Source organism: Gobius niger (assembly GCF_951799975.1).
Source record: "Gobius niger genome assembly, chromosome: 1".
NCBI lineage: Eukaryota > Metazoa > Chordata > Actinopteri > Gobiiformes > Gobiidae > Gobius > Gobius niger.
The window spans coordinates 39,333,227-39,357,957 of NC_136852.1; the positions used below are offsets into that span (position 1 = coordinate 39,333,227).

A 24,731-nucleotide genomic window follows, 5' to 3' on the forward strand; every position below is an offset into this window, starting at 1 on the left:
CTTAGATGTTAATAATGCATAGCTAACAGCTGCATTTACTTTGGCTTTAGTCTGGATTGAGCCTAGAGGCCGGTCAGAGATGGAAGGGCTATCTATTTTATTCACAACATTTACATTTATTATTTTCCCAGTGATCATTTCATGAATGTAAAAAGTACAATATAGACTCATCACATCATACATAATGTCCTGGGCCACTCCCATAACGACCCAGACTTTCCCCTCGGCTCTGAACATGCAGCACATTTCCCCTCCCGTTCATGCCAGCGATGTTAGAGTTAATGTTTTTGCGCAGGTGTCTCGGCTGGAGCAGACCTGGGCGATGTTACGGCAGCGGCACACAGAGGGCGCTGTCCTCTACGAGAAAACCCTCCGGCCGTTCATGAAGAGCCTGAACGAGGGACGAGGTGAGGACAGGAGGCCAAAAAGAGAAACAGTGTCGGCTTCACATAAGGCAGTTTACAGATCTGAACATGTTTAATCGCTGCTCTGTCGGGTTCAACAGTCTCACCACACGGTCACGCGGAGTCAGGGGCGGACTGGCCATGTGTCCATTCTGGAAGAGCACAGAAGGGCCACTGGCTCTAGGGCCACCGGTCTGGCCTCTCACTTTACCTTACCCTTACCCCCGGGCGTAACCGAGCTTTACCCAAATCTAAAAGCTTAAAAGAAAAGCATCCAAAAACAAAAATGTGCTGGAAAAGCAACAAAAACATGAACCCCCCCCCCCCCCCCCCCCCCGAAAAACAAGTGACGAAAACACAACGAAAAAGTGACAAAAAAGTGACGAAAACAGGCCAAAAAGCCACAAAAGAAGTAATGAGTAATGAAAAAGCAACAAAAACATCCAGCAAAAAATGACAAAAATCCAGCAAAAAAATGACAAAAATCCAACAAAAAAAGAGACAAAAATCCAACAAAAAAAGTGACAAAAATCCAACAAAAAAAGACAAAAATCCAGCAAAAAAAATGACAACAATCCAGCAAAAAAATGACGAAAATCCAGCAAAAAAATGATAAAAATCCAGCAAAAAAGTGACAAAAATCCAGCAAAAAAAAGTGACAAAAATGCAGCAAAAAATGACAAAAATGCAGCAAAAAAATGACGAAAATCCAGCAAAAAAAGTGACAAAAATGCAGCGACAACGTGACAAAAAGTTACCATCACTTTTCTAGACTTTAGCTTTCAAATGAGGCGTTACAGTGTTGCTCTCCAGTCAAGAAGCTTTTAGATTTGGGCAAAGCCGAACTGGAGAAAATGCTCTCGGTTAAGGCGGGGGGTAAGAGGTTAACATATGTATTTGTGGAAGTGTCACATTTACGCTAATTTGGGCCAGGCTGGCCAGAGTCCAGGGCTGTTCTTCAGTCCCAGTCCGGCCCCTGCCTGGAGTAGAAAATATCCCCATCTAATGTTGGTATTTGGTTTTCCGATATTTGACCTTTCAATATGAAGCTAAATTTTGATGCCTTTGATCAAACACAATTCATAGCAATTCAGTGTCATGTTTTTCCACTCGGCGTCACATATAAAAGACAAACCGATGCATTTTCGCGTTCAAAGCTGTGGCAGCTGGTCCGAGCGCAGATGACTTTCTCACTGTCGGTCATGATGAAGAGGACAAGTGGTTCTTGTCATGGCTATAAGTCTAGCTGAGTATGACACTTGCTTCCTTTGTAAGAACATCAGCCGGACGAGTAAAGCAGCTCCGGGAAACTCTGCTTTTCTTTGCCCTCGTGACCACAACACTTTCAACACTTTCAACACTTTCAACACTTTCAACACTTTAAACACTTTCAACACTTTCAACACTTTCAACACTTTCAACACTTTAAACACTTTCAACACTTAAAACACTTAAAACACTTTAAAAGCCTTTATTCTTTTACTTCTCCTGGGCTACACGTGGTTTTCAACTGTTAAGCTTTTTTTTGAATGTATGTATTATTCATTTTGACCTGGAGGAGAGCCAGTTGCAAAACATAAATACATAAATACACATGTCCAGCACTGGTTTAGCTTAATGGACCTGGACAGGACACAGTACCCGAGGCCAACTCAGCTTGAAGAGTGAAAGTTGCAGGTTGGAGTGAGTTGAGGGAACTAAACTAGTCAAGTGCTCATCCAACAGATCGTCATAGCATTACAGAACACAAAAGAGTGAATAAAATGGTGCAGCCTCTCATCAACAGTGTCCCTGAGCTCCTCCATTGCTTTGCATTGCAGCTGGCCCATTTAGCCTCAACTTATGCTTGGGCTCCATCTAGTGTCAGTTTAGGGAAGTGCAACTGGCCTGAGGTACATTGAGGTAAATGCAGTGTTGGGAAAGTTCATTTCCTACATGAACTAGTTCAAAGTTCAGTTCACAAATTTCAAAATGTACTAGTTCGTTCATAGTTTTTTTTTTTTTTTTGCTGCGAGGTATTATTCAGGCATGAAAAAGGTGAGAAGTACAGTATATTCCTCTCTCAGGGAAATATTTTTAAATTCCATATCTTAAAGCAACAATCTGATGGATTTTGAGATGCATTATTGCCAACCTTGGGAGAGCTGGAGAAAGTTGACTTCAGCCACGAGTCAAAAATATCTTCACTTAGTGTTATGCAGCTCTTTCATGTCAGCCCGTCACTGTTTTATGAGTGCATTTTGGATATCTTTGCTAATCATGTTTTATTTTGTTTTTATTTTTTTTAAGTTTAATTGGTAAATTCTTAGTGGAAAATGAAGCTACAAATATTCTATTGCATTTGTGTTAATTTGTTAATTTATCATGTGAAAAAAAATGTTTTAGGAGCTAATTTGTAGTTAAAAAACTCCACATTGTGTCTTTATGCAAATGAGCGCACGCGGAGCAGAGGAGTTTGGAGAGACAGACGTTACACAAGGGAAACTCGCTTCGTAACCTCACCCTGTGGCTGCTGCGGCACCGTGCGGACCCGCTGGTTACCGGTGTGCAGGGCCTGTGCCAGGGCCATAAATAACCATTGATATAAGAAATCTGGCACCATAATGAACAAACGTAAATAGAACGGGAATGCCGTTCACAGACACCAGAATGAACGCGTTTCGTTCATCAGACAGTAATCCAGTGCGTTCAGTTCACGTTCGCCCAAAATATGAACGCGTTCATGAACTTTCGTTCAATGAACGCGTTCAGGTACATCACTGGGTAAATGTACACTAAGGTAAAGGTACATTAACCTCTTAACTCCCACCTGAACGTGTTTTCTCCTGTTCTCCAAATCTAAAAGCTTCTTTAAAACAGTGATAAAAAAAGAAAATGAGGATGTAAACACAACAAAAAAGCGCTAAAATGTGACAAAAGAACAGCAAAAAAATGACAGAAATCCAGCAAAAAAAAAAAGACAGGAATCTAGCAAAAAAGTGACAAAAAAACAGCAAAAAAAAATAAAAAATCCAGCAAGAAAATGACAAAAATCCAGCAAAAAAGTGACAAAAGAACAGCAAAATTATATTATATTATATTTTTTGACACCAGATTGTCATCGTTTAACAGTACCAACCCCTGCCCCCCCCCCCCATACCACTGCACATGCAAACAGGAGATGAGGCGACGTTCATGTGTGTGCCTGACCCACCATAAGCCCCTGGTTCTGATGGCGTCTCTCCTCCTCCTCCCACAGAGAGCCTGCCCCTGTCCAGCACCTCCTTCCCCCACGTGCTGCCCCTGCTGGGCCTGATGGAGAGAGGAGCCCCGGGGGGAGGCGTGGGGGACGAGCCCCAGCCGTGGGACTCAGACCTGGGGGTGGACGTGCTCATGTTCCACCTGTCCGCCGCCAGGACCATGGCTCAGCTCGGCGGCGTGTACCGGAGCAACGCCATCGGCAAACTCTGCGGTCAGTGCCACACTTCCATTGGAATCACTTAGACCTGGTTTAGACCTGGTTTATACCAGTGTTAATTTCGTCGACTAAAATATTTAGTCTTAATTTTAGTCAGTGATATTTTTGACGACTAAAATTGGACTAAAACTTAATTAAAAGTTGTTCATGAGACTAAAACTATGACTAAAATGTCCAGATATTTTAGTCGACTAAAATAAGACAAAATAAAAATGAAAAGGAGAGACTAAAATCATCCAAACTTCTATTGTCCGTCTGAAAGAGCCTCAGATCATTTACAATCACTGCCAAAGGATCAGCTCTGAGCTTTGTTCATGTGGAGCAGCTCCATGAAGCAGAGGAACAACATTAAATATGATTATAATGAATATTATCAATGCAAAGTCGACTAAATTAGTCTTAAATTTATCCATCCATCCATTTTCTTCCACTTGTCCGTTGCCGGGTCGTGGGGGCAGCTGTTGGAGCTGCCCAAATCACATTGTACCAGCCCCTTATGGCTCCTCCTGCAGGTGGTGGGTCCACGGGAGGACGACCTCATGATTACCCGGGCCTGTTGGTCTCTCATAAAGGGCTTCTGAACCGCTCTTTGTCTGACCCGTCACCTAGGACCTGTTTGCCCTGGAAGACCCTACCAGGGGCACGAAGCCCCCGACAACAGAGCTCCCAGGATTAGGGATGGGCGGATCGATACCACAGTATCGATATATCGATACCAAACGGCTATATTTAAAGTATCGATGTTGGGCAAAAAGTATCGATACTAATTTGCATATGTAAAAAATAGGCGTGGCAGCAATTTTAAACATAAAAGGCCAATTTACATCTTTGTTCTGAGCCAAAACAGTCCACAGGAGCAGGGGATTGAATTAAGCCAGCCATTACATTCTGGTTTAGATTCTTTTTGTCATTAAAGTATTACTTTTAAACTTTGTTTATGTATTTACTTTCACATTAACATTGTATAATTAACCAGTTAAAGTAATATCATTTTAATGTACCTATTAAATATATAAAATAACCAGTTTTAGAAATGTATGTTGATTGAAATACATTCACCCGTATAAAAATGACCAGTATCGGTATCGGTATTGGTATCGAGAAAATAGCCCCAAAAGTATCGGTATCGTATCGATTCCAAAAAATGTGGTATCGCCCATCCCTACCCAGGATCAATTGGGCGCTCAAACCCCTCCACCACGTTAAGGTGGCGGCTCCAGGAGGGGAGTCTTAAATTAAAATAAATAAAAAAAATAAAAAAATGTAGTCTTAAATTTAGTCGACTAAATTGACTTGCAATTTTAGTCGACTAAAACTAGACTAAAATTGAAGCGATTTTTTGGACTAAATCTCGACTAAAATGTATCTACATTTTAGTCAAAAGACTAAGACTAAAACTAAATTGAAATATGTTGTCAAAATTAACACTGGTTTATACCTGGTTTATACCTGGTTCAGACCTGGTTCAGACCTGCTCTCTCTGCTCAGGAAACAACGGTGTTATTTGCCGTTAATGACCACGCTGCATTAAACAATTAGGGTCTTTTCAGTTTTCACATTTTAGCAAACCTTATTTCAGTCGTTCCTCCGCTGTTTTGGAAAATAAAAGGGGAAGAGAGAGAGAGAGAGAGGAGTGATCAGAGAAGAGAGAGAGGACGGATAAGAAAGAGAGGGGGTGGAAAGGGGAGGGAGAGAGGAGAGAAAGGGGGAGAGAGAGAGAAGAGTGAAGCGAGAGAGAGGAGGGAGGAGAGCAGAGAGAAAGAGGGGAAGGAGAGGAGGGAGAGAGGGAGGGACGGAGCAGATAAGAAAGGAGAGGGGGGGAAGAGAAGGGGAAAGAGAGGAGGGCAGAGAGCAGAGAGAGATAAGAGGGAGAGAGGAGTGAGCAGAGAAGAAGAGAGATGGGAGGAAGAGAGAGGGGGTAGAAAGAGGAGAGAGAGAGAAAGAGTAGAGAGGGGAGTGAGAGAGAAAGGGCAGAGGACTGAGTGAAGAGAGAGGGAGAGAAGAGAGAGGAGGAGAGAGGAGTGAGCAGAGAAAGAGGGGGTAGAAAAAGGAGAGAGAGAGAGAAGAGAGTAAGAGGAGAGAGAGGAGGGAGCAGATAAGAGAGGAAAGAGAGAGGGAGAGAGAGACAGACAGACAGACAGACAGACAGACACCACCCGGGCGCTGGACTGAGGGCTTTTACAGTCTGGTCCAAAGTTTGGGTCTGGTCGGGTTGGTCTGCAAACCCATGGCCTCTGTCCTCTTCCCTCACATATAATATAGAATATGTCATTTTGATTACAATGAAATCTAATCGCATTCAGGTGTAAAGTTTTGAAAATGGGTCACATGATTTTTCCTCATAAAAATCTCACAAATACACGTCATCCACAAAAGCGTTGGTAAAGTCCAGGAACAAGAGAGTGTTTGCTGTTGCAGATCTGGAGGACGACCCCGACGTTTCGGAGATCTTCAACACGGACTTTCAGCTGCGCCTGCTCTGGGGGAACAGAGGAGCCTCGGAGCCACAGCAGCTGAGATATGAGAAGTTCCACCAAGTCCTGACGGCGCTGTCCCACAGACTGGAGCCTCCCGGGACCAAAGGGGACCAGGACTAAGCAGGGACTGAACCGGGACTAAGCAGGGACTGAACCAGGACTAAGCAGGGACTGAACCGGGACTAAGCAGGGACTGAACCGGGACTAAACCGGGGCTGTGACCGAGACAAAACTGGGACTAAATGTGAAGCAGTGTTGTTGAGAAAAGTGCTATGCAAATAGTTTATTATTGTCACATGACCCGGGACTGAACTGGGACTACACCAGGACTAAAACTGTACTAAACCAGTACGAAGCCGGGACTAAAACAGACTAAATCAGGACTAAACCAGGGATAATGATCATTGTAGTTTATTTATTCAAATTGCACAGTACAGTTTTGATAGAGACATAGAGACATTCTCAAAGACATTTTCAAGGCACTTGTTTGTCATAATGGTGACGGTCAAATGTAAATACGACTGAAACGCTGGAGGTCCCGCTGATCAGACAGCACCTTGGTTCTCCTTATTTTAAAGAGAACATTTGTTTTTAATTTATTCATTTCCATTCGTAATGTTTTCTATTTTAGCCGTTCTCGTGTCCAGTGATTTTGTATGTGTAAAGCGCTGTAGAAATAAACTAAAAAAGGATTCTATGTTTTTATTTCTTATTCCAGTTTAAATGTTCTGAATGTTCAAGGGTCACAAATGTTTTTCTCACGTAGTTTTTCCAACTATGTGAACAAGAACTGGCCGTCACTTTTGAAGCATCTCTACATATGAACGGGCGTTCAGTTCTTTCAGTTCAGTTTATCTCCGTTAACAGCCATCCATCCACTATTTTCTTCCGCTTTATCCGGGGCCGGGTCACGGGGGCAGCAGTCTCAGCAGAGATGCCCAAACTTCCCGATCCACACACACCTCCTCCAGCTGTTCTGGGGGGACCCCGAGGCGACACCAGGCCAGCTCGGAGACATAGTCCCACCACCGTGTGCTGGGTCTTCCACGAGGCCTTGTCCCACTAGGACATGCCTGGAACACCTCCCGCGGGAGGCGACCAGGAGGCATCCGGAACAGATGCCCGAGCCACCTCAGCTGCTCCTTTCGACGTGAAGGAGCAGCGACTCTACTCCGAGCTCCTCCCGGGTAACTGAGCTCCTCACCCGATCTCGAAGAGTGCGCCCAGCCTCCCTGCGAAGGAAACTCATTTCGGCCGCTTGTATTCGCAATCTTGTCCTTTCGGTCATGACCCAAATCTCATGACCATAGGTGAGGGTGGGAACGTAGATCGATCGGTAAATCGAGAGCTTTGCCCCGACTCAGCTCCCTCTTCACCACGACAGACCGATACAGCGACCGCATCACTGCTGACGCCGCACCGATCCGTCTGTCCATCTCACGCTCCATCCGTCCCTCACTCGTGAACAAGACCCCGAGATACTTGAACTCCTCCACTTGAGGCAAGGACTCCCCACCGACCTGAAGAGGGGAAGCCACCTTTTTCCGGTGGAGAACCATGGCCTCAGATTTGGAGGTGCTGATCCTCATCCCGGCCGCTACACACTCGGCTGCAAACCGCCCCAGAGCAGCTGAAGGTCCTGGTTCGTTGAAGCCAACAGAACAACATCGTCTGCAAACAGCAGAGATGAGACTCTGAGGCTCCCAAACCGGACACCCTCCGGCCCCTGGCTGCGCCTAGAAATTCTGTCCATAAAAGTAATGAACAGAACCGGTGACAAAGGGCAGCCCTGGCGGAGACCAACACGCACCGGGAACAGGTCTGACTTACTGCCGGCAATGCGAACCAAGCTCCTGCTGCGTCATACAGGGAACGGACAGCCCTTAGCAGAGGGCCCCGGACCCCATACTCCCGGAGCACCCCCCACAGGGCACCACGAGGGCCCCGGACCCCATACTCCCGGAGCACCCCCCACATGGCACCACGAGGGACACGGTCGAACGCTTTCTCCAGATCCACAAAACACATGTGGACTGGTTGGGCGAACTCCCACGAACCCTCGAGCACCCGACGGACGGTATAGAGCTGGTCCAGTGTGCCACGACCAGCATCGTGGGTAGACCTTACCGGGGAGGCTGAGGAGGGTGATTCCTCTGTAATTGGAACCCTACGATCCCCCTTCTTAAAGAGAGGGACCACCACCCCGGTCTGCCGATCCAGGGGCACTGTCCCCGACCGCCACGCGATGTTGCAGAGACGTGTCAGCCAAGACAGTCCTACAACATCCAGAGAACATCCGTTCGCAGCCCTGGTGTAAAAATAGACTTTAATTGAATAGGCCACCGTTTTTACTGAGATATGTTCTTACCTTAGCTTTGACGAGTTCTTTAGGACCTGTCTGATCTTCACCCGTGCCTTCAGTCACGTAAACACAGCGCAGACGGCGTTAGCATTTAGCCTCTCCCCCTCTCCTCTATAGCTCCAAAACAGGTCAAGATAGAAGCTACCAAGCTCTTCCTTGTTTTCCCTAAGTATAATTACACAAAATTAAACAATGTGGATTTTCTAAGCGGATAAAAGGGGGAACTACATTGTAAGGCGTAATAATACCAGGAGTAGTTTGGCATCCGCACAGTAAAGTGAAGATTACTGCGCGTATTTCGAACTACTCCTGGTATTATTACGTCTTACAATATAGTTCCCCCTTTTATCCGCTTAGAAAATCCACATTGTTTAATTTTGTGTAATTATACTTTGTAGTGTAACACTTCACGTAACCATGTTTAAATAGGGAAAACGTGGAAGAGCTTGGTAGCTTCTATCTTGACCTGTTTTGGAGCTATAGAGGAGAGAGGGAGAGGCTAAATGCTAACGCCGTCTGCGCTGTGTTTACGTGACTGAAGGCACGGGGGAAGATCAAACAGGTCCTAAAGAACTCGTCAAAGCTCAGGTAAGAACATATCTCAGTATGTAAAAACGGTGGCCTATTCCTTTAAGCCAATATCGTAACAAGCTCCACGGCGACGACAAAAACGCTTTAAATCATCAACTTTCCAGCGGTTAAAACGGTCTAAATCAGAGCTTTCTACGTTGCTTTACGCAAACTATCAATACTGTTTGGTCGTCAAAAGAAATTCCATTACCCATAATGCAACGGGCGACCCAAGATGGGCATTCAGCTTATTATATGTGAAACTGTCATTGGTGTGACGAGGGCTGAATACTGTTGCACTTTTTCCGATGCCAAACCGATACCTGAATGATGATATACTGTATATACTAAAATGTTTGCTGTCTAGAACCAGACAACAGAAAAATGATTTTCTGGAAGATCTGCACATTTACAATATTGGGGGGAAAAAAAGATGGGGACAAAAATGAGTCATGTTTTCAAGCAGTACAAAGTAACTTGTTAACCTTAATAAATCCTTTCCGTCGTCCCTGTGGGGGTAATACAAGTGTTAATGGGATGATTGTCTTTCATCTCCCCCTGGTGTCTCTAGCCAAAGAACCACAATTGCAACTTCGCTGCCACCGGGTCGGTATCATCAGTACAAACAAATAGAATCACGAAAAAGAAGCTAACAGGCTAACGGGCAGAGCTAACTGCGGGCTAGCGTCACTTTAACAGTATTTACAGCCAAGTTTGAGTGACAAAAAGGATCTCAATGGTGTACAATATCCCTCTCCACCAATTGTCTTTTCTGTCAGCGTAGTATTACTCTCACAGATAGATGATGGGTAAAAAACACAACATGCAGTGACGCTTATGGCCTGTAGGGGCATGAGTTACTTTGTACTGCTTTTATGCTGTCCCTGGACCAACTGCATCAAAACTTGGATCGAAAGATATATGATTGTTTTGTTGGGACCTGCTTTTGATGCTTTCATTTTTTCGGTACGGGTAGAACTTGTGAAACCCTCAGTTCTAAAGGGACCGTCAGTGCCTGGGACTCGCTCCAGAGTCATGGGCAAAGGATATCATTCATGATGTGTGTCCTTAAAGTGCACTCCTTACCGTTGTTAAAGAGGCCGATTGGTCGGCAAATGCACCAGACTCAAAAATCTGAAAACTCAGTGAGCTGAGAGCCAGCTTGACTTGAGGCTTTGACGTGAATGTGGTCAATGTTTGGAAGCACCGACACTGGTGACACATGAACTGCAATGTTTGATGCTGAAGGAAAACAGACCAGAGTAGTTTTAATGCGTTTACGATAATATTACAAGAATGACCATCACAGCTCATTCCCAAGTCAAAAAATGAAAATGATGTCCCTCAAATCATGCAAAAAGAACGGATAGGAGTTCTTTTAAAGAGTACACCTTAACCTTCAGTGGCTTTTTGTTATTTACAGACAATAACATTTAAAAGGCACAGCTTTAAGTGAAGGTGAACACAAAAGGCTCATTCATACTTCATAAGATTCAAGAACTTTGTTCTTACACCGAGAGCTGCAACGAAAAAATTAAGTCATTTTTACCTTGTAGCCATGGAAATCTTATGAATTATGAATGAGCCTGAAGCCTTATGTGGAAAGTTTATTCCTGTTTGGTTTTGAGGCGTGAGGACAGGGCTGTCCACAGGACTGTGAGTGTCTTCATGAACATGAACAGACTCAGTGCAGCTAACGTGAGCAGAAACACCACCATGTCAATGCAGTAATACTGAATCTTGGACAGTTTGTAGGACTCTGTTATCAGATGTTTGGCTCCTCTGTGTCTCATGACGAACTCTATCCAGAACATGGCTTTGTCCATGGGCTTCATGGGCTGGTCTCTGTGCAGCTCTGACAGACGCTTCATATTCTCTCTATGTTTGGGCTGGTGCAGCAGCTCCTGCAGCGCCTGGAGAAACACCTCTCTGTTCACTGTGGAGATGTCCAGCACTTTGGCCACTCCACGCAACTCCATCCGAAAGAAGTTATCCAGTTGGTCAAACATCAGCGGCAAACCCAACAGAGGAACGCCGTGGTAAATGGCTTCCTGAAGCCCGTTGGTTCCTCCGTGAGCTACAAAAAGCTTGGTTTGTGGATGTCCCAGAAGGTCGTTCTGAGGGAGCCAGTCCACCAGCAGAGTGTTGTTGCCTAAAGTGGAGGGCTGTTTGCCCGAGTGTCTCCAGATGACTTTCTGAGGGACTTGTGCAAAAGCAGCAGCGATCTCCTCAGTGATGTCTTCAGGCAGTTGGGCCACCAGTGTCCCTAAAGTCATGACGATAACCCCATGCTCCCCTGAACTCTGCACAAACTGCTCCAGCTCTTTGGACAGAGGTCTGGAGGGTTTGCACTGGAAGCCTGACATGTAAACCACGTTTGGCATCGTGGGCCGCGGGAATTCAAACGTGAAGTCGTTTCTCATCAGCCAAATGTCGGCCGCCTGGAACAGCTCCATGTAGTGCACGTCAGGACCAAAGTATTTGTGAACAAACGGTTTGTAGTTTCGGTCTGTCACAAACCAGAGCTGAATACGCGTAAAGAAGTAAATCACCATGTTCTTGACTCGCTGCATGAAGCTCATTTTATCTGTGAGTTCACTCATGGGGATTGGGACGTACGATAAAGGAGTTGGAGCAATCACTAAATGTCCGTCTCCCATAATTGTCCATCTGACGTTCAACACCAGAGGGAGCTTTAACATGTGAGCAAGAAGAACGCCAGCGCCCATCGCAGGATCTGTCAAAACCAGGTCATATTTTGCGTCCATCAAATCCTGCATTAATGTCTTATTCTCAAACATTTGTCCAGTCATTTCAACAACTTTTTTAAACGACTCATAAAATGCTGTAACAATTTCGTATTCCAGAGAAATCTGTCTCCAAACCGAGGCCCCTTCGCGCCGCAGTCGAAGCATCTTCATCGCGAACGATCCAAACTGTTTCTCGCTGAATCCTGCTGTGGAGTTGAGTGTGATGGATTTGTAGAAGGGAGACTGGGCCTTGATGTACCAGGTGTCTTTGGGCCGCAGCACAGTGACCTCATGACCCCGAGAGTGCAGCTCCTCGACCAGAACCTGCATGTTCACCCAGTGGGACCCGTCCACAGGAAACACCAGCACCTTCCCCCCGAACACAGGGGCGCAGCAGAACAGAGCCACCAGCAGCAGATGCATCCTGAACCTGAGAGAGAGAAACTGGTCAGAAACAGCCGAGAGGCCAGTGCATTCCCCCACACACCTACACCCGCCCCAGGACAGTGTCTCCCTCCATGAGCTTCATAACTCCACTTCATCACATTGCTTCAATCATAAACCCCAAAAGAAATCACAGGGAAGTAAAGACTGTACACAGACCTATTTGTAAATTTCAATGTGAACTATAAAACCCCCAAATGTTCCATCCTTTGAACAGAAGAAACCACAAATAATCGAGAACTGATGAAGACGGCACAACACCATGAGCCACGTGACTAAACGGAGCTAAAGAAGAGCACGCCCCTTTGACAGCAATGCAAAAAGACTCCACTTTGAGGCTTGGTAGTTTATATATTTAGCACTTTATACGACTAAAAATAGAAAAGACATGGCGTCCTACCTCCAGAAACAGATAGCGAGCAGCTACTCTGGGAAACTTTGAGAATTCTGCATTTTGGTTAGATTTTTATTCCTTCGTCCGTTAACATTTAGCCTCAAGCATCTCAATTTATGAACAATACAGGTATTTTCAGCTGTTGTCGACCCATCGACCTCATTCTGCTTGTTGTGGGTACGGCCACCAAACATCATCTAGTAATCTTCTGAAACTTCTGAAATTATACAGTAGCCTATAAATGCCATGAAATGTCACGCCACAGGCACTGGCTTCACCATTCCAGATCCTATGGGGAGGAAAAGCTCTTATTACAGGTCAGTGAAGTCGTTTACATCGCATTTGTAGGAACAGGGTCAGAATCTAACATAGTTTAAAAAAAAGTGCAAAAGGGGCAAAGGCTCAAGCCACCTCCTTTCCAATGACTTTGTGCAGAGTTAAAGGGACTATACGGAGTAGATTAGCCATGTCCTAATGTGTAGAATGAGCTCAGACCTGTTCACCACAACTGCCTCTAAAATCCTGCACTGTCACTCAAAAAGGTGTTACTTTGGGTCCGAAGTGCCGTCTTGCACGAGCTTAAAGGAATAGGCCACCGTTTTTACATACTGAGATATGTTCTTACCTGAGCTTTGACGAGTTCTTTAGGACCTGTCTGATCTTCACCCGTGCCTTCAATCACGTAAACACAGCGCAGACGGCGTTAGCATTTAGCCTCTCCCTCTCTCCTCTATACCAGGAGTAGTTCGAAATCCGCGCAGTAATCTTCACTTTACTGTGCGGATGCCAAATTACTCCTGATATTATTACGCCTTACAATATAGTTCCCCCTTTTATCCGCTTAGAAAATCCACATTGTTTAATTTTGTGTAATTATACTTTGTAGTGTAACACTTCACGTAACCATATTTAAATAGGGAAAACGTGGAAGAGCTTGGTAGCTTCTATCTTGACCTGTTTTGGAGCTATAGAGGAGAGAGGGAGAGGCTAAATGCTAACGCCGTCTGCGCTGTGTTTACGTGACTGAAGGCACGGGGGAAGATCAGACAGGTCCTAAAGAACTCGTCAAAGCTAAGGTCAGAACATATCTCAGTATGTAAAAACGGTGGCCTGTTCCTTTAATATAGAGACTGCAGTTACACGTATAACCTGAGGTGGCAGTAATGAGTATAAAATGGCCAACTTGCATCTTGCCCCTTTAAGGCCACCATTTTGAGCGCGAACATAGAATTATGCTGTACTACCACATGTGACACTGGCCTTCATTTATCAACATTGCGTACAAAAACGGTGTACGTGTAGGTGTATTTGCGATATACGCCAGAGTGCGCGTGGCATTTATGAACCCGTGCTTTACGCTCAGATCTCTCCGTACGCAAAAGCAGCTGATGGTAAATGCCACGGAGGAATCCCAGCGTCATTTGAATGAAACGCCCAAAAATATTCATAATCAGGAGGCCTCACCCACGGGTTTTACGGCACGCACGCACGAAACACGGCAAAAAGGGAACATTTCTCCAACCAGGAAATGATAAAGAATTGTTTTTAACACAACAAACATGATATATTTGCGCATGAGAAAAATTAAAGAATCTATTAGAAACCCACAATAACCTTATAGCCAATCCCCTGCAAACACGTACAGTTGGGGCCCATATGGGCCTCACTTGGGCTAGTTGGGCTTTGGATGGGCATGGGCTTAGAGTGGGCTTCGTTGTTGGGCCCCACATGGGCAGAAGGTGGGCAGTAGATGGGCTAAACAAAGCGTGGGCAGCAAGTGGGCTCCAGCTGGGCTCCACCCCGAAAATTCAAAATGACGTCAGACATGGATGCATTTTAACGAATGTAAGGGCAATTTGCTAGTTAGAAATGCAGCCGTAGCTATTTTTATTCTTCTTCAAAATTAAATAAGATTTTTTTTTTTTTATGTTAGCAAGCAAAATGTAATGGACCATTTTACATGAGTTTGATAACGCCAAGCTCAATATTCACACCACGAAGAAAACAGCATTCCACTAGAAAAAGCTATGGGAAAACTCCACCCACTCCCCGAGGAAAAGAAAAAGTCTGCAACATTTTGCCGCCGGCGCCTTCACCGTTCGCTGCTGGTGATCGGGGTACGCACTCTTCAGGTAAGAATCAATAATGACAAGAATTATAAGCCTCTATCACTGTGGTAATAATTAGGAGATTTATTTACCGCATGATGTTAACCAAAAGCTTTTTTTTTTGTGGAGCGGACAAGTTCTAGCCAGCTTTTAACGAATGTAAACCAGTGAGCTAACGCTAGTGCTACCAGCGAGCTAACGCTAGTGCTACCAGTGAGCTAACGCTAGTGCTAGCTGTGAGCTAACGCTAGTGCTAGCTGTGGTAAAAACCTTGATGTTGAACACAGCAGTCTCATCTTTAAGTTAATATCAAGCATCAGTTTATTTTGAGTCGTTGACATACATATATAAGCATTTGCTTGAGCAAGGCAGTCAAACTGGCTTAGATTAATAAACTATAAAGGCGCGTTGAGTTGCCTTGTGTACGAAATGCGCGGTATAAATAAAGTTGCCTTGCCTTGCCATGGCATAGCTCATAGTTCGCATAGTTAAACTTTTTGTTCTTGACGCTGCCATATGCATTTTCAGACTTCTTTAGACAAATAAAATAGATGTATTTTGGCTGTGTCTGACACGCTGCTGTTCGGGGTTGCGTGTGCGAGGGGAGAAGGCAGCAGACTCGATTAGCGCGAACCTGGCCCCCCATCATACTCAAATTTAAATGAAAAATATGTCACTCGTTTGTGCTACGTTTGTGCTGTTTTATGGTGTAAAAATCTTCGTTTGTGCTGTTACGGTTTTTGAGAGATTAATGGTTGTTTTATTGGTCAGATCTGAGGTCACCCTGCTCGTTATAAAGCTCCAAAACGGGTAAAAATGGTGTCACCGCTTCCTCTACGTCTGTGCTGGTTTGCGCTGTAAAGATTTCCGTTTGTGCTGGTTCGGTTTTAAACTATTACAAACTTTAGAGCCTTGTGAAATGCCAGGTTGTGATAGTGACTGTGATTTGAATGGAGATGAATTTTCTGACTTGAATCATGATGCTGATTCATGTGGGCTTGCAGAGTGGGCTGCAGAATTCAACATACCACAAACAGCACTGTCTGCACTTCTTAAAATCCTAAGGAAGAGGGCCCTTGAGATCCCATTGGATGCCAGAACTCTTATGTCTACTGACAGATCTTGCAATGTGATCAATGTTGCTGGGGGATCTTACTACCATTTTGGAATAAAAAATGCTCTCATAGCTGAACTAACATCTTTAGGACATTTGGAAAATGTAACTGATACCCTCACACTTCGAATTAACATCGATGGACTGCCGTTATTCCGTAGCTCTAGTATGAGTCTGTGGCCTATACCGGGTCGGATTAAGGAAATTCCAGGGTGTAGTGTGTTTGTAATTGGAGTGTACTCCGGTGCATCAAAACCTGCAAATGTGCAAGAATATTTACAAGAATTCATTGTAGATTTAAAAGCAGTTTCTCAGAGTGGTATTGTATACAATGGTTTGCATTTCAAGGTAGCATTACCCAATGCTTTTATTTGTGTTGCACCTGCGCGTGCCTTTATTAAATGCACCAAAGGTCATACAGGCTATTATGGATGTGAGAGATGCACTCAAAAAGGTCAGCACATGAATGGGAAGATGTCTTTTCCTGAAATATCAGCAGAGCTCAGGACCGATGAGCAGTTTGATAGGCAAGGCTATCAAGAGCACCAACTGTCAGCCTCCCCAGAGCTTAGACAATTTTTACTTTACACTGGCCCTGTTGTTCTTCTCAATAATATACCCAGTAGAATGTACTTCTATCTGCATCTGTGAGAATTCTCCTTAGTCCTGCCTTATGTTGTCCTGACAATTGTGACTATGCTGAGGAGATTTTGAAACTCTTTGTAACTGATTTTGCTTCAATTTATGGCACTGAATTTGTCAGTTATAACATACATTCGTTGATCCACCTAGCTCAAGATGCACGAAAATTTGGCCCTTTGGATAATGTGTCAGCGTTTCCCTTTGAGACATTTTTAGGTAAATTGAAAAAACTTGTCCGTCGGCCTCAAAACCCTGTCCAACATAGTATCATCACTTTTTTGTAAAATAGCATTTTTATACCTATTTTAAAGTTTTCTCAGCAGAAAATAACCCATGTCCCTGGTGCAGTCGTCCTGTTTAATGTGATGCTAATAATCATTATGCTCTACCTAAAACCAGCCATTTCAATTGGCCCAATGAAAGTAGAATATTCCACCCAAATCTAAATATCTATGTCACTACAGGATTAAAGGTTATTCAATTTCTGTAACTGAAGCCAAATCAGATGCAATTTCAAGTCAAACATTGACTTGAAGCAAACAAACAAACAAACAATAAAACAAACCATGACCTCAGTACCCATTGGATTGGATATGTGTTTGTATATGAAGCACTTTTTTGGCCAACCTATTTTTCCCCTTAGTTAAGGTATATATAATATATAATAAAGTTATAATAGAATATAAATGAACTGCACTGTCAAACCACTAAACCACTGTTATGTGGTCAAAGAACATAGAATATGAAATGTGAATTTTAAATGGGGTGGGGGGGTCCACCAAGATAGTTTGTACCCAGGGCCCAGAATTTGGCGCTACGCCCCTGGTAGCAGTAGTAGTAGTAGTAGTAGTAGTAGTAGCAGTAGTAGTAGTAGCAGTAGCAGTAGTAGCAGTAGCAGTAGTAGCAGTAGCAGTAGTAGTAGTAGCAGTAGTAGTAGTAGTAGTAGTAGCAGTAGCAGTAGTAGCAGTAGTAGCAGTAGTAGTAGTAGCAGTAGTAGTAGTAGCAGTAGTAGCAGTAGTAGCAGTAATAGTAGCAGTAGTAGCAGTAGTAGTAGTAGCAGTAGTAGTAGTAGCAGTAGTAGCAGTAGTAGTAGTAGCAGTAGTAGTAGTAGCAGTAGCAGCAGTAGTAGCAGTAGTAGCAGTAGCAGTAGTAGTAGTAGCAGTAGTAGTAGCAGTAGTAGTAGTAGCAGTAGTAGCAGCAGTAGCAGTAGTAGCAGTAGTAGTAGTAGTAGTAGTAGTAGCAGTAGTAGCAGTAGCAGTAGTAGTAGTAGCAGTAGTAGTAGCAGTAGTAGCAGTAGTAGTAGTAGCAGTAGTAGTAGTAGTAGTAGTAGCAGTAGTAGTAGTAGCAGTAGTAGTAGCAGTAGTAGCAGTAGTAGTAGTAGCAGTAGTAGTAGTAGCAGTAGCAGCAGTAGTAGCAGTAGTAGCAGTAGCAGTAGTAGTAGTAGCAGTAGTAGTAGCAGTAGTAGTAGTAGCAGTAGTAGCAGCAGTAGCAGTAGTAGCAGTAGTAGTAGTAGTAGTAGTAGTAGCAGTAGTAGCAGTAGCAGTAGTAGTAGTAGCAGTAGTAGTAGCAGTAGTAGTAGTAGCAGTAGTAGCAGCAGTAGCAGTAGTAGCAGTAGTAGTAGTAGTAGTAGTAGTAGCAGTAGTAGCAGTAGCAGTAGTAGCAGCTAGAATCCGCTGCCCAGGTTCTAGTGTCTCTGGTCGGGCTGAGCCTGAGCTCGACCCGTGGCGTGGAGGAGCATGTCGATGCAGCGCAACATTGAATCAAATCAGCCCATAAACATTAACGCTGTAGCCTTGTTTCATGTTTAAATCATCAATGTGGATTATATGCGGTGTGGCAATGCTATTCATGCTGCTAAAAACTGTTTTCCAGCACTGTTTAGTGTTTAGTTAAAGGGGGGGTATTATGCAAAATCGACTTTTTCAAGCTTTACATCATGTTATTAAGTCATTCCCTCATTAAAACCATGCCTGAAGTGTTGCCTTGGCACATTCACGTATTTTCGAGTAATCTGTAAAAACTCTGATGGCGGCCATTTTAGGGATAAAACGCCTGATTCCTTCAGGGAACGCCTCGACCTCTAGGATACGCCTCCGACCTTTCGTCACCAGCCGAGTAACCAACCACTGCTCCTCAGCAGAACCCCCTCCCCGCAGTGTCTAGCCCTAAGATGAAAACAGAGTCATCATGGAGGATTAGCTTCATGTGTTGTGAACCTGAGCCACAGCAGACTTTTACAAAGACACACATCAGTGTTTCTGTTACCGAAACACCCAGGATTAAAACCGGTGACAAGAACACTTATTTCAGTGTCTGGTTCTGCGCTGGGCCTTGATGATGCACAGAGCCTCCGGAGAAAGCTAATGCTAAGCTAAACCTCGAGTCATCACGTGAAAACGAGAAATATGCACAATTAAAGTCAATAAAACCACCACACACATAAAGAACCGTTTAACAATGATCACACACAGAGCCTGGCTTGTTGATTTGGAAGTTTATTGCTCACATTTCATCTACAATGGGTCATAGCCGAGTGGCTTTCTCCCGGAGCTAACAAGCTAGCCGCGACAAGCTAACGGGAAAATTCACTGAATACAAGCAGCATATTATGCATTGAAAACGTCACTAAAACAGGCAACTGCTTGAAGCAGCCTTTATGATGATCACACACGGAGCCTGGCTTGTTGATTTCGTAGTTTATTGCTCACATTTCATCTACAGTGAGTCGTAGCCGAGTGGTTTCTCCCGGAGCTAAGGCACTATTAGCCGCGACAAGCTAACAACCTTCACCTTCACAACATTCTTTGAAAACAGGCAGCATATTATGCACAAATAACGTCAATAAAGCAGGCAACTACTTGAAGCAGCCTTTACGATGATCACACAATGAGCCTGGCTTTACACATGTGTGGTTTATTACAGACTTTTCATCAACAATGAGCTGTAGTCGATTATAACAAGCTAACGGTGTAACCTCGAAAAACCATTGTCCACCTGCACAGATAATGTCAGTCTTTGAACCGTATGGGCTCCTGCAGATCCTGGTGTCGTCCATGGGGGTATAGTTAGAGATCCATAGGGCATGGCAGATGCAAAGAGATAGCCTCCAAACAGCAGTTATTTTTCAGGCAAGAGCCCCTTCCAAGCGTCCGGTGTGGAAGGTTCGTCTCCAAATAATATCCTGTGTGGCCATTGTTCACAAAGTGATAAACAGTAGCTCCTTTCCAACAATAAAAATTAAAATGCACCGATTGTAGTTTCAATACTGTTGAGTCAACGAGCGTAGTGTTGTGATGCCACAGACAGCGTGTGGAGGGGGCGTGTCGGAAAGGGTCAGAGGTTCTTAAAGAGACAGAGGCCTATTTCAAGTCATTTGCTACGGCCATTTTGAAAGAGTAATTTTATACAAGGCAGTTATTTTAATTTACTACATTGACAGACCAACAGAAGGTTTCGTCATCATTGTAGTTTGATATAGACTGGGGCTATGTGGCTGAAAAAAGAATAATACCCCCTCTTTAAAACTGGTGTATCATGTGCAATCCGACTTGGTGTAGGATTTACGCCAGGTGTACGGTGCGCTCAACACGGTAACACTTTATTTTACAGTACCTTGATACATTGTACCTGACTAAATGTAGTACAATGCAATGTGCTCTGTAAGAATGTGTAGTAACTTGTACCTATGGCTTAGATTCACAATGGTATAACATGTATTTGTATTTTGGAGGTACATAATGTATTAAGACATAACTCTAGCCTTAAGCCCTAACCCGAGGGTCTCATGTCCTGTTACATAACGTACCTACAAATACAAATACAAGTTATTCCATTATGTATCTAACCCATAGGTACAGGTTATTACACATTGTTACAGAGCACATTACATTGTACTAAATTAAGTTAGGTACGATGTATCAAGGTGCTGTAAAATAAAGTGATATTGTACGATCTTTCACAAAGACTTGACTCAGATGTGGCACTAAAGTGTCCCCACCAATAGCACCACCAGACCTACGCCCTTGAGTCGACCCAAGGGCAGTGGGTGCAGCCGTGCACCCCCTGAAGTTTCAGGTGACGAGTCACGTACCCCCTACTTTGACATGATGAATATCACAAAATAAAATCTATTTAACATCTATTTCATCCATTATTACTGTGAAGCAGGTTTTCCAAACAGTTTTACTCGCCTGAGTGAGAGGCTAAGAATGTATTGTCCTGAATAAATACTAAAATATTAAATGAAAATGTCCGTGTTTAATAGTTTTGAAAGCGAGGCTGCGAGTGTGAATGGGTAAAGCTGAGTGTTTTGCTTTGGCTCATTCTGAACATCAGACTCTGGTTTGGACGCTGCGCTCTGGCCCCGCCCCCTCTGCGACGCCCCCACTGTCAAACCACTGGTACAAAGGTGAATGCGCTGGTTTAACCCTCGTGTGGCCTTCGCGGGTCTTTTTGACCCGCTGTCATGTTGACCCGCTGTCATGTTCCGGGCATTTGGATGCAGGGTGACACAAGGGGGCGCCCTTTCAACCTTCTCAGTGTAAATGTGAGTTGACTTTCTTCAGAGTGAGACTTTAGGTCAGACACCATGAGTGACAGTAACATGACACTAAATACAGTCAGCTCTTCGTTTCCAGTAAAAAGTCTGAGGCCTCATTGCTCTTCAGTCACAGACTGAGAAGTGAAGAAGGAAGTCATGGAGCTTCTGCTTTAGACAGAACTTCAGACTTCTGCTGCATGTAGGTGTCATATTACATCATATCAAATGTTGTAATCTGTAAAGCACTTTGTGATACCTTTTTAATTTACTCTCAGTCTAAAAAAGAAAACCCAAACAAACCCAAGTCATTTGTATCTGCTGTAGGTCATGTTTGTCCCAGTTCCTCTGAGTCATGGTGGGTCATGGTGGACCGTGACAGATGTGGACAGGACTGTGGTAGATGTACTTTTACTTTGGAGAAAATAGTTATTATAGTAACTGTTGAAGAAATGAACCTCACGAGCTTCTTCTGTAACATCTGTCCACATCAGTCCTGCTGCACCACGACTCAGAGGAACTGGGTCAAACATGACCTACAGCAGATACAAATAACCTGGGTTTGTTTGTTTTTTGTTTTAGTTTTTTAGAATGAGAGTAAATAAAAAAACGAATGTTTTGATTAGATACTAATTTCCATATATTATGTTTTACTACATAGTTTCAGAATAAACTCCAATATACTCAACATGAGGCAGATAGTCTGAAGTTCTGTCTAAAGCAGAAGCTCCATGACTTCCTTCTTCACTTCTCAGTCTGTGACTGAAGAGCAATGAGGCCTCAGCCTTTTTACTGGAAACGAAGAGCTCACTGTATTTAGCCTCATGTTACTGTCACTCATGGTGTCTGACCTAAAGTCTCACTCTGAAGAAAGTCAGCTCACATTTACACTGAGAAGGTTGGAAGGGCGCCCCCTTGTGTCACCCTGCATCTAAATGCCCGGAACATGACAGCGGGTCAAAAAGATCCGCGAAGGCAACAGGACAATCTTTGCATGAGACAGAAACAAAGTGAGTAGCAGAGGAGGAGGCAATGATGAGGCACAGACGCTTCTCCTCTCGCTCCTCAGATCAGAATGAGAGGAAAACTCCTGTTAGAAATGAAGTCACCGTCAGTCTGAGGCGCACTGGCTCCTCTCTCTTTATGACAGAGAGTAAAGAAATTGCATCTCAGTCAAACTTTGGCGCGGTTCATGCTAAAGGCGCTGCTGTTGTAGTGAGGCTGACGCAGCCGCGGCCCCGCCTCCGCCCAGTTTTACGCACTCGTGTCAAAAGCAGCTCATGAGGTCCGGTTTCAGAGTGGACACATTTAGGTTCATAACAAGCTCATCCACGTCTGAACTAGAGGCTCTTCCGCCTGTTGAAGCGCCTGTTTACTACATTCATGTGCGCAGTAAAGGATTCAATGTGTAAAAAAAAAAAAAGAAAAATTAAAAAAAAAAGCTACAATGAGATACGGCCATGCGTGGAGCCATTATATAATCTGCTCTAATGTGCTGGACGGTGGGCAAGTCGTTTGCCAGGATGACCACCGCAGACAGCTACGCGCACGGAGGGTGGCTCGTCACGCAGCAGTTCAGCGGGGATATGCGAGGATTCTTTGCATTATGTTCCTACTATGCGGAGATGTCCATGCAAATCCCGGCCCTATGGTCTCACAACAACTTAAACAGCTTAATACACCCTGGGCAACACCAGTGACCTCCATGCTACAAGGTAACATCTTAGCATGCTGTGCGTCCAAAACTACAGACCATGTTACCTCCAAACAACAAAACACTAAACTTTTTCAAACCGTTAATCATGCGTCAGTACTATGGCACCCCAAAAACAAAACCGAAAGGAATATTCGGCGGACATATGAACATACGCAGTGTGATTTCAAAAACGGAACAGTTGGAACATTTACTTTTGGATTAAAATCTTGATTACCTGTGTCCTACAGAGACTTGGTTAACATCCACGACTCCTCTATCCGTGTTTGCAATTCCAGGATACAATGTTTACAGACGGGACAGAGGGAGGGGGGAAGTTGCTAGGGAGGAGAGAGAGGAGAGAGAGAGGAGAGAGAGAGGAGAGAGAGGAGAGGGGAGAGAGAGAGGAGAGAGAGGCGAGAGAGGGGAGAGAGAGGGGAGAGAGAGAGAGGAGAGAGAAAGAGGGGAGGGAGTGAGAGAGGAGAGAGAGTTGGGAGAGGAGAGAGAGAGAGGAGAGAGAGAGAGGAGAGACAGGAGAGAGAGGGGAGAGAGGAGAGAGAGAGAGGAGTGAGCAGAGAAGAGAAGAGAGGGGGGAGAAGACAGAGGGGGAGGAGAGAGAGCAGTGGGAGAGAAAGTGGAGAGAGGACTGAGTGAAGAGTGAGGGAGAGAGAGAGAAGAGTGAAGAGAGAGAGAGTGAGGGAGGAGAGAGAAAGCGGGGAAAGAGAGGACGGAGGGAGACAGAGGGGCGATAAGACAAGAGAGAGCAGATAAGAGAGGAAAGAGAGAGGGAGAGAGAGACAGACAGACAGACAGACAGACAGACAGACAGACAGACAGACAGACACCACCCAGGCGCTGGACTGAGTGCATTTACAGTCTGGTCCAAAGTTTGGGTCTGGTCGGGTTGGTCTGCAAACCCATGACCTCTGTCCTCTTCCCTCACATATAATATAGAATATGGCATTTTGACTACAATGAAATCAAATCGCATTCAGGTGTAAAGTTTTGAAAATGGGTCACATGATTTTTCCTCATAAAAATCTCACAAATATACATCATCCACAAAAGCGTTGATAAAGTCCAGGAACAAGAGAGTGTTTGCTGTTGCAGATCTGGAGGACGACCCCGACGTTTCGGAGATCTTCAACACGGACTTTCAGCTGCGCCTGCTCTGGGGGAACAGAGGAGCCTCGGAGCCACAGCAGCTGAGATATGAGAAGTTCCACCAAGTCCTGACGGCGCTGTCCCACAGACTGGAGCCTCCCGGGACCAAAGGGGACCAGGACTAAGCAGGGACTGAACCAGGACTAAGCAGGGACTGAACCTGGACTAAACCGGGGCTGTGACCGAGACTGAACTGGGACTAAATGTGAAGCAGTGTTGTTGAGAAAAGTGCTATGCAAATAGTTTATTATTGTCACATGACCCGGGACTGAACTGGGACTACACCAGGACTAAAACTGTACTAAACCAGTACGAAGCCGGGACTAAAACAGACTAAATCAGGACTAAACCAGGGATAATGATCATTGTAGTTTATTTATTCAAATTGCACAGTACAGTTTTTGATAGAGACATAGAGACATTCTCAAAGACATTTTCAAGGCACTTGTTTGTCATAATGGTGACGGTCAAATGTAAATACGACTGAAACGCTGGAGGTCCCGCTGATCAGACAGCACCTTGGTTCTCCTTATTTCAAAGAGAACATTTGTTTTTAATTTATTCATTTCCATTCGTAATGTTTTCTATTTTAGCCGTTTTCTTGTCCAGTATTTT

At 44.4% G+C, this 24,731-nt stretch overlaps 1 protein-coding gene across 1 annotated transcript; it reads right to left on the reverse strand.

Moving 5' to 3' along the window:
- Window positions 1-10,877: 10,877 nt before the first annotated feature.
- Window positions 10,878-12,443, reverse strand: LOC306970038 (UDP-glucuronosyltransferase 2A3-like; the record flags this gene model as incomplete). The annotated part of the gene is made up of 1 exon (XM_079565861.1): window positions 10,878-12,443. One exon carries the CDS (start codon window positions 12,441-12,443, stop codon window positions 10,878-10,880), a length of 1,566 nt encoding a protein of 521 aa, XP_079421987.1.
- Between the last annotated feature and the right edge of the window lie 12,288 nt (window positions 12,444-24,731).